At 37.1% G+C, this 10246-nt stretch overlaps 1 protein-coding gene across 1 annotated transcript; it reads left to right on the plus strand.

Moving 5' to 3' along the window:
• Positions 1 to 2114: 2114 nt before the first annotated feature.
• sla1a (Src like adaptor 1a) lies at positions 2115 to 8937 on the plus strand. The gene is made up of 8 exons (XM_084739796.1): positions 2115 to 2201; positions 2681 to 2760; positions 4036 to 4135; positions 4349 to 4435; positions 4813 to 4916; positions 6609 to 6740; positions 7220 to 7349; positions 8425 to 8937. Exons 1-8 carry the CDS (start codon positions 2167 to 2169, stop codon positions 8624 to 8626), a joined length of 870 nt encoding a protein of 289 aa, XP_084595922.1. The 5' UTR covers positions 2115 to 2166; the 3' UTR covers positions 8627 to 8937.
• The last annotated feature ends 1309 nt before the right edge of the window (positions 8938 to 10246 follow it).

Raw genomic sequence — 10246 nt, forward strand, 5'->3', positions numbered from 1 at the left:
GGCCTAATGGTCTGCAGCAGTCTAATCCAGATTTTAATATGGAAAATACAGCTAAGTGGTCTTGAGAATAATAAAATGTGGCACAGAGGAATATTGTTATGCAACCAGCGATCTGAAGCTTCAGATATACTCAAGCTATCCTTATATAAGGGTTGAACTTGATAAATGGTATACATGATGATTGAAAGTGTATGTTTGGTCAACATTTAGGTTTGGCTTGATAAAAAAAAACCCCAGATGTATTATGATTTGAATGAATAAAAACACATCTGTGGAGCTAGTATGAGAAATAAATTTGGAAAAACCTTCAAAACAACTAAAAGGGAAAAAAAACAGAAATGAGTGAAAGATGATGAACCACAAAGCAAGCAGAAGTGAGACAGAGTGAAAGAGGAAAGAAAAGTCTGGATAAAACTTGAAACGGTTTTTCACAAGAGAAATGCAGCCCCAAAGAAGATCAGCAGTGGTTTGTCAGATATATCATGCACACACTACACATTTTTATTCCTGATACACACAGCTTTGAACATCTTCAGATAGAGATTTCATACAGACTGTGATGTACTGGATCTGAAACTGATTGGTTTTCGGTTCCCTAATTTGAAACTTCAGCAGTGTCATTCTGGGATACTTTTAAATACCAGATAAACACAACAGCTAAAGATAACACCAACACAATTCCAGTTACTCTCAGCACATTTATAGATTAATGACACCATGGACTTCTGCTGCACCAGCCAAGCTGTCTGTCTGACTCAAACTATTTTTTAAATGATTGCTATATTTTATCTTGTGCTCATTTCTGATGGCCAATGTGAAAGAGGAATTCAGTTTTCTTCTACTGTAAAAACACAAATGGTTTAAATGCTTGAACACAGCCACTGACAGGGGGTTATACTGATTCCTTTAATATATCTCATGTACTGCAGTTTTCATTTCAGATTAATCTGCTGATTACTTCTTCAGTTAAACTAAATTAAATTATTGGAAAAATACTCATGCTTGGTCCACACTGGCTGCATGTACCTGTGTGTGACAGCTACCTTGCTAAACTGCAGCTCACACACCTGTGTTCTCCACACAGACAGCGTTTCTGCTTCGGCGTTGCTCATGCCAGCCCTATCTTTCCACGTTGAGGTTGCAAGAGAGATTTGAAGATAAGAAAAGAGAGAGCACAGTGGAAAAAATACAGCCAATGCTAATGTTTTTTTTATGTCTGTGATATATATTCTGCAGATAAAGACATCGAAAATGTAGTGAAATGTGTCACATTGCTAGCCTGATGTTGATATGACTATCAACAGATCATTTTCACTGTCTATTTTCGCACAGAACTGCACACGTCACATAGGAAAAAACAGGCTAGACGCTGAATCTCTACAATCTCTAGAAGTGGGGCTGCAGCCACTTTGCTCATGCAGCCTGTGCGACCTGGATGTTATTCACTTTTATACTGAGAGATGGATGAGATGATGGACATCATTCTCATATCTGTACGCTGGATATTAAACTACAGCCAGCAGCCAGTTAACTTAGTGCAGTGCAGTGCATGGAAACATGGGAACAGAGTAACTTAAGGAAGTTCCAGTACGAGGTAACTACAGTATCTTTCAGGGAGCAGTTATTTCAGGCACCAGTAACTTCCTGGAGTCTCTAGTAGTTGTCTGCTGGTCCCAGCCAAGACATATGAGCATAACCCTCCCATAAAGCAAAGAAATAACAATAAGCAAAGAAATAACAATAACATAACAACTACTAAACAAATAACAGGTTATTGGATAGAAAATAATGTACTGGAACATTACCACAACAAAACATTTAGACATACTTCTAGATGAATTATGAATGTTAAAAATGTTTTTTTTAAAAAATAGCCTGTAAAAGTGCTTTCAGTTATGCTAAATAATCATATCTAGGGGCCTGTTGTGTCCGCTCTCATTTCATGATCTGTTTTTGGGTGTCTCAACAACACTTTTGCTGGCCCTCTTCCTCATTTCATTACAGGAAGTGAGTTTGCAGTGTGATGCAGTGCTGTCGCCACAGTCTGTGACAGGTCATTGCTGTAAGCGCTTGTGAACATGGTACTTCTCTAGTATCAGACTCTGCTGCCGCCGCTGCTGCCGCCGCCATGCCCTGTTGGGGCCTTCATTTCTCTCAGCACAGTTGATGCCATCACAGCAGGCGAGCTACAAACCCTACAGGTATTTGCCTACATTGAACACATCAACTGTTTTTGCTACGTACCACTTCTAGGTTCTTTATCATGAGAACTGTTATTGCTCCATGCTGTCAACTGAATACTGTGATGCAACTTCAGAAATTTGCGACACACAGGCAGGATGTGTTGAAATGCATGTATTATTGATTTATCATTATGTGAATTATGTAACATGACTCTGCAATTTGGGGAAAGAATTTTGCAACATGTGAATTCAATATCATTAAACAATGTCAGTACATAGAGCTAGGTGCTGCAATGGAAAATTGAGTCTGATAGCATCTGGCCACAGCTTCCCCATTCTGTAAGGAGTCTATCAGTTTTCAGTGTTCAATGGTCAGCTTATAGGAAGTCACAACCTTCACGGTGCAGCAGCCGATAAGTCTAGAAGTATAAAAAATACAGATAAGCGCATGAGTGGAAAATTAGAGGGGACATTCACATTATCTCTCTGACTTAAAGCTGGAGGATGGGGAATATGATGCGAGGTGTGGCTGCCAGAGACAAGGTCAACACGGACAACCGTGACAACTCTCCAAAAGGTAAGATCATATAGAAATGTTTAAAATAACATTTGTTTTGTAATTATAGTATTTTTGGAAAGTGCGCAATGAAAGCTTTCTCCATGGCATGTCCAACTGTAAAAACTCATACATACTCATACAGGAATTTTTAGTGGAATCAACTAATTGTTTCTTTTAAATTTAACACAAGTATAGATTTTTTTTTTTGTTCAAGTTAATTGAACTTAAAATTAAAAATCAGAACATTTCTGAACTTAAAAACATAAATTCTTCTAATTTGAAATGATGACTGGAATAAATGTACTGTACAAAGTTCAATCAACTTATTAAACTGAGTTTATGAAGACACATCATTAGCACATTAGCTGACTTCCCAGCATGCATTGTTTGGGAGTTAAAACTCCAACAGAAGCCAAGTTTTTTGTGTGAAATGAAGAACTGGCTCTTCAAATTGAGAAAATGTAAGGAGAAATCAAATCGTTTCGTAATGTTTGTTAGTGTGACTTAAGAGTCACAGATGTTTTCTCAAGTGAATTCAATCATTACAAAATAACCTTAACTTGTCTTTGCAAATTCAGTCAACTTTAAGTTTTACGGCAGCCTGGACACCTTTAAGTAGTGTTGTCACGATACTGGACCAGGAAAATATCCATATTCAACAGCATTTTGTCCACGGGGAGAAATTAGGTCAATATTAAGGGCATAAAATTTCAGATTTTTATTGAAAAGATAAATAACACATGGTTATAACATGACAATTGATACAGCAAATGAGCTGAGCAACAAGAAGAAGTTGAATCAAGTTGTTTGTTAACTGTCTGAGAGAAAAATGAGTTCAGTGCAGCCTGGACTGGAATGTTGATACCTCAAAAAGAGAGTATTGAAAGCATTTCAAATATTCAGTATCGATATTCATAGATATATCAATACTTTATTTATATATTATTTTTGACAACACTACCATTAAATTCAAACTTTTTTTTTTTTTTTTTTTTACAGTGCATTAACAGCAGTCAGGCACTCTTTTAATTAAAAAGTGTGTCATTTCCACTACATTTAGCAGCGTCCCTGCACACAAACCTTGTGTTTACCAGATGATATTTATTTATTTGTTACAATAAGCGCAGCTATGTAAACAGTCAGATGGTATCAGAGATGTGATATTGAAAGCTGCAATTAAAAATAACAACAGTCATTTCTGAGGTTTGGTCCGAGACATCTTTTCTAAATCGTGATGTCTGAGCAGCAACATTCGGCTGTCTTTGTAAATGTTGTAAATATTGTTCTTGGCAGCTCTGGACGACGATACGGTGGTGGTGCTTCAGGACTACCCGTCTCCCGAAATCAGCGAGCCCATCTACAGGATAGGAGAGAAGCTCAGAGTCGTTGCTCAGTACGATCATTATTTTGTTTGTTTCTTTGTTTTCTTGGTTTTAAAAAAATGCCGTATTCTTATCTAAACACACATTTGGCAGACAAATGTCAAAATAAAATGTAACAAAAAAAAGGGCTGTTTATTAGTTCATGCTTTAGGTTTGTAAAATAGAGAAGTGCTCACATAAAAAGGTCAGTGTTTGATTCCTCTTTGCATGTTTACTGTGGTCAGGGAGGCTTACTGGTGGAGAGTCCGCTCTGTCCAAACAGGAAAGGAGAACTACATACCCAACAGCCACGTGGCAAAAGTGTACCATGGGTAAGTAAAATTAAACTGACAATGTCATCCAACAAATGCATCTATTTCCACTGCTCTATCTAAGTCTCTGTGGTTTGGGAGGTAACAGGAAGATGTCATTAACAGAAGATATTAGTCATGTGTTATGTGTTGTATGTGTTGATTTCAAGGTTATCCCTGGTGACAGATAAATATACATATAATTTTAGCATACTTTAGTGACAGACTAATCATCAACATACTTAAAGTGTGTTAATGATTGGTTAATTTTAAGTTCTTTATTTTGGAGCGGCTAATTTTGTACGCTTTGTGCTCAAAGTACACTTAAGTACAGCTTTAAGTGCACTTTTTGTAAGCAACAAGTATATATTGTGATCCGGTGTTTTTTGTTGTCTCAGCTGGCTGTTTGAGGGCATAGAGAGGCAGAAGGCCGAGGAGCTGCTCTGTCTACCTGGGAACAGAGTGGGCTCCTTCCTGGTGCGAGAGAGCTCCAGGGAGAGGGGTGAGTCCGTTTACTTACAGCAGAGAGTGCAATCAGATCTTTCAGTTTGGTTTGACTGTGGCTTTCTGTAGCTAAAGGTTAGATTGTAGAGTCTGCATAGGAAATTAAATGCTTGTCAACATGTAAGCATCTGCAGAGATTAGATCAGGGTGATGTTAAGACGAGAGGCAAACAGAGGCAAGATGAGATCTAGTTTCAAAGCATGTAGAGGATCTGTCTGTAGAGACAACCCCCCCCCCCCACCAAAAAAAAAAAAAGTCTGAAAGAAGAAGAAGAAAATATACATGATGGAAACTTTCTGTCTGTCTATAATGCATGTTAGATAAATCATGGTTGTTTCATATCATAATAATGAAAACAATACGAACCATAATTCAGGTTAGTATCAAATTTATTTGTTATCCCTGTACACTTATTTGATTCAACTCAATATCTCAAGCTTATTGGACTTCACTGAACTCAGTTAGTTTTATATTTCCAAAACTCATTAGATGACTTATATTCAGTTAAGTCACATTTATATAGCAGCGAGGGAAGTTTCATTTTTAAGTTGAACCAGCTTAAAATAATTTACAGTACAGCAGCTGGTGAGTTTAGCTGATCTCAAAGACTGGAAATAGGGTAAAACAGCTAGTCTGGCTCTGCCTAAATGTGACAAAATCTACCTCTAAAGCTCAAAAATTAACGCATCATCGGGCTGATATTGTTGCTAAAATCCGCATGATAAAAATGTTTAATTACAGTCAATATTGATTATTATTGATGACTATTGTTGATGGTTTTTATTAGCTTTAATAAGGAGCAGAAAAGAGGTTGAATTAAACCATTTGTTTTTTATTTAACCAAATTATTAATGAAGGCTGACGGGGAATATGGTTGACCTGTGCTTTTTTACTAACAGTTTCCTTACCATCTGCACCCATTTTGCTTTCATGTCCATTTGCATTTAATGCATTTAAATGAGACTATTTAGTGATGTCTGTCTATTGCTGATACATATCACTATTGTTTTATTTAATCTTATTTCCTTATTTCCTGGAGTCTCTGCCCTTAGCCAGTAAATAGTGTTGCGCATAACTTTTTTTTTCTTTACTGGTCGGTTACTGTTCTTAATTTATGTTATTTTATTTTTAATCCCTGTTGCTTTTGAAGTTGTGTATTTTTATGCATCTGTTTTAACTGTGTTGATTTTACGCCAACTATTTTACATCAGCGCAGTTTCTGTGGCTGCAACTTTCATGTCTCGAGCTCTGTGCAGCGTATTGTGCATCCACTTGGAACGACATGTGCTATATAAATAAAGTTTTGCTCACTTGCTCAAAAAAATCAAACAAACAAACAAACAAACACAAAACACAGATTGTCCTTTTTTTAGACTTAAGACGTGCTCATTTCTCAACAATTTCCTTCACAAATTCTTCAAAGAAATGCATCAGGGGGATTTTAAAGTGGACTCTCCCCTGACAGATTCTGTTGGTCATCTTTTGATTTGAAACATTTCATGCACACAATACACAAAATACTGGATTGACATTTCCATCACTTCTGCTTTTACATTTTTATGTGCTTGGATTCCAGTGAAATTACAGAGATATGATACAATTATATGCTTGTGTTTTTTTTAGAACAGAGCAGCTTGGTGTCCTGATTGAAAGCTCATTGTTAAGTGTGTGGTGTGTGTTGTACCCTCAGGTCTGTATTCTCTGTCAGTGAAGCACAGGATCGTAAAGCACTATCGTATCTTCAGACTGGACAACAGCTGGTACTACATCTCCCCGCGACTCACTTTCCAGTGCCTTGAAGACATGATCAACCACTACTCTGGTGGGTAGTTGCACAAACACTTGATGCGCGAGGACATTTGCCTAAAACAAAAAAGGAAACAATCATCATGACATTTAGAGCATTACACAGGCACACAAACAGGCAATCACATGTACTTTAGAAATGAAAATAATGTGTTGTATTCTTAATATAGAACCATTTCTTATCAGTGGTTGACGATATATTTCCTGTTCTGACAGAACATTTTTGAAACAAAACAGGAAATTGAGATACAATATGCACATTTGATAACGACCACTGGTGCGTACACACTGAGAAACGCTAGTATTATTTGCTGTAATGCAGCTATTTTAGGCCAATATGGATTCCCAAAGCACCCTCTTCACAAGTTTGCCTTGTATTTGCCTGAGCAGTAGAGTGTGAGAGCAGTTCATGCAAATTATGCAACATTTGTTCTGTGTTTGTTTCTAAGTTTATGAGTAATACTTTACTTCCCCTACCCTTGTCATTTTTTTCAGACTTTGCTGATGGCCTGTGTTGTGCATTAACTTCCCCCTGTCTGTCGGGCACAACCGTACCATTAGACGCAATTCCTGATGGTCCGCCTGTTGTCATGAGACGCAACTTTGACTGGAAGAAAGTTGACAGGTACAACAGAGGGTTGCTGACGACATTTACCGACTTTAGTCTGTCAGCATGACTTTGCGAAATGATTACGGCAGATTATTGTCTTTTACTGTATGATGAAATAGCCAAGATCAGATGTAAGAATATAGATTAATATAGATTAATAAGATTAGGCTGTTACATTATCAGCACCAAACAGAAAGCAACAAACTTTGGTAATAACTGAAAAAACTAACCATACCAAATACCATATACCATCACACACATGATAGATGGACAGTAAACAGTGTTTACAACCAGCACTTTTTAGTGAGAAAACTTAATTACTAAAACAATTTGTCTCTTTATTTACAGTCTTCTCCCACTAAAATAGCACAGCTACTCAACGAGTTTGTTCGTAACGAGTTTGTACAGAAATACAATTTATCTTTGGATCATATTGATGCTGAACAGAGAGACTGTTGGCTTATGATGTCTTTTATCTTGTGTCTCTAGAGTTATGAGTTTTTGCACACAGATAAAAGATTGGTTAATATGTCATATTTCTTAAAAGGGGTTTGGTGTTGGTGCCTCTGTTTAATTCAAACTAATACTATTATTGACTGTATATTTTTTAATGTTTTGTCACCATTAAAGAAACACTAGTTAGCTGCTAACTAGTTATGCTGTGATAAGGTTGTCTGATATTGACATAGTTTATGATCTTGTTGTGTTTGTATAAATTAATGACAGTGGCTGATCAGGCTAATTATTAGTAATTGTACTAATACTTTTTTTCTGCAATCAATATAATTATCACTTATTGTTATTTCACCAACGGTTTTGGCCTTGGTGCACCACATTTTGGCCACAATGTCCCAAAAAAATCCCAGTCCTGCGAAATGCCTTTTTTTTATCCGACCCACACTCAAAAATCCAAAGATATTGAATTTACTTATTATTTATCATATATGAGAGCAAAAGGCAGCAAGTCTTCAGACTGGAACCAAATATATCTAAGCAATTATCAAAATTGTTTATTTAATCTGAAAAAACACAAAGGAAACTGCAATTCTAAGATGCCCTGTTCTCATTTTTTAATCTTCTCTCTTAACAGGAGCCAACTGGTCAGCACAGAGAGCTGCACCGACAACATGGTGAGCTACGGAGTCCGAAACAGCATCGCTGCTTACTTGTCCTTCTCTGGGAGTCAACAGCCTGCAAAGATGGGAGCAGCTGCCAGGAAGAAAAAGAGCAAATCTGTTTATGCGCTCCCTGACAGCAGCCTCACAAACACTGACTATGATGATGACTTCTAGAGACGCCGGAGGGATTTAAAAGACTGGAATACCTTCATGTGGAGGGCAGTAGAGGGCATCCTTCTCTGAAATCCACCACATTTCTAACGTCGGCAGAGGGCCGCACCATCAGCGCGTTATAGTTTCTAATGTGAGCACTTTGAAGTATTTAAACAATAACACAAATTGCATGACCATTTACATGTTGACCCAGCTGGTAAGACGGGACCATATGGAGTTAAACTGGATGATGGTGCAATGGAACTGTGATGTGTATTGAACACATGAGCCGGAAGAACAACCAGCCTGGCATTATGATAGTGAAGAGGAGACTTGAATGCTGTGGGTATTGTTCGTTTAAATTAATATGTATATGAGCATTAGTGGCTTTCAAACTATTTTCCTGTGTTTTTAATAATATTACATGATAAAATATATTTTGAGACCAACTTAATCATGTTTTAGTCGATTTTTGTCGCCCTTTTTCACGTTAGTTTGTTGAGTCTCATTCCCATTCATCGAATACTTATGTTTTGTGACTGAAACTCAACTATCAACTATCCTACCAACCAGTGACTGGTCAAAGTCACCTGAAAATAGAGCCAAAAGGAGGAGCAGAAGTCTAGTTTTAAATTTGTGTTTGCATTCACCTGATTAGATCCAATGTTCAGTCTCCTTTTAGTTCTCTGTTTGGTCTCCGCCAATAAGAGAAATATCTGTCTCTTTAGTCGCTAGATGCTCAACTATGTTCCCTTGCTTTTTGCCAAATTTGTCTTTTAGCTTTTTGGTGCTGGAAAGATGGGATTAAAAACAAACAACTTTGCAGACCGGGAGACAACCACGATTAGTTAAAAGACACTCAAATGCTAATGGGAACAATCATGGAACTTTTACCAAATGACACCGAAAAGAAGCTGCCTATCCCAGCTTTAAGTTGAGATTGAAAAAAACATGTTGACAAATGTTTATTTATTTACAAATCCACCAACTCCTGAGGGAAATATATTGCTCTTTAGCTGCAAACTGCTCGCCTATCTTCTCCAGCTAGTTGCTAAATGTGTCTGTTAGTTGTTTGGTACTGGAAAGGTAGTGTGCAGTAGTTTTTCAAAGCATTTTGATGAAAACCAGCTGCCTACTGCAGCTGAGCATTACGCTGAGCAGAGGGAGTAAACCAAAACAGTAAAACTGCGGATTGAAAACCAAAACAATGACTTACGGTTTTTAACAATTGCTAAGATACGTTTCTTGAATCCTTTTTAAAAAAAAAAAAAAACATGTAAACACAAAATCAAATCCTCAGACTATATTTACAAAACCTCTGATTCTTCTGAAAAAATTCAAACAGTTGCCACAAAACTCATCTGAGAGCAGTCATTACACACTACACAGCACTGAGTTAAAAAGGGTAAAAGAGGGAAAATTCTCCTCAGAGGTAATGGGAACTGCAGGGTCAGATGATAGGTCTCTGTGGGTTTGTCACTTTGAATGATCCATTTCACATTACACAAAGTTATTTGATCCATTGTTTATGTATTGAGTGGAGCAGTTTTAAGTCTTAAACATTTAATGTCAAGGAAGCAGAGTAAATAATCATTTGGAAAATTAGAAACATCACAGATTATTCACTAGAACAGCTTGCTA

This window comes from Lutjanus erythropterus, chromosome 16, assembly GCF_056507025.1.
Source record: "Lutjanus erythropterus isolate fLutEry1 chromosome 16, fLutEry1.hap2, whole genome shotgun sequence".
In the NCBI taxonomy this organism is placed as follows: Eukaryota; Metazoa; Chordata; class Actinopteri; order Lutjaniformes; family Lutjanidae; genus Lutjanus; species Lutjanus erythropterus.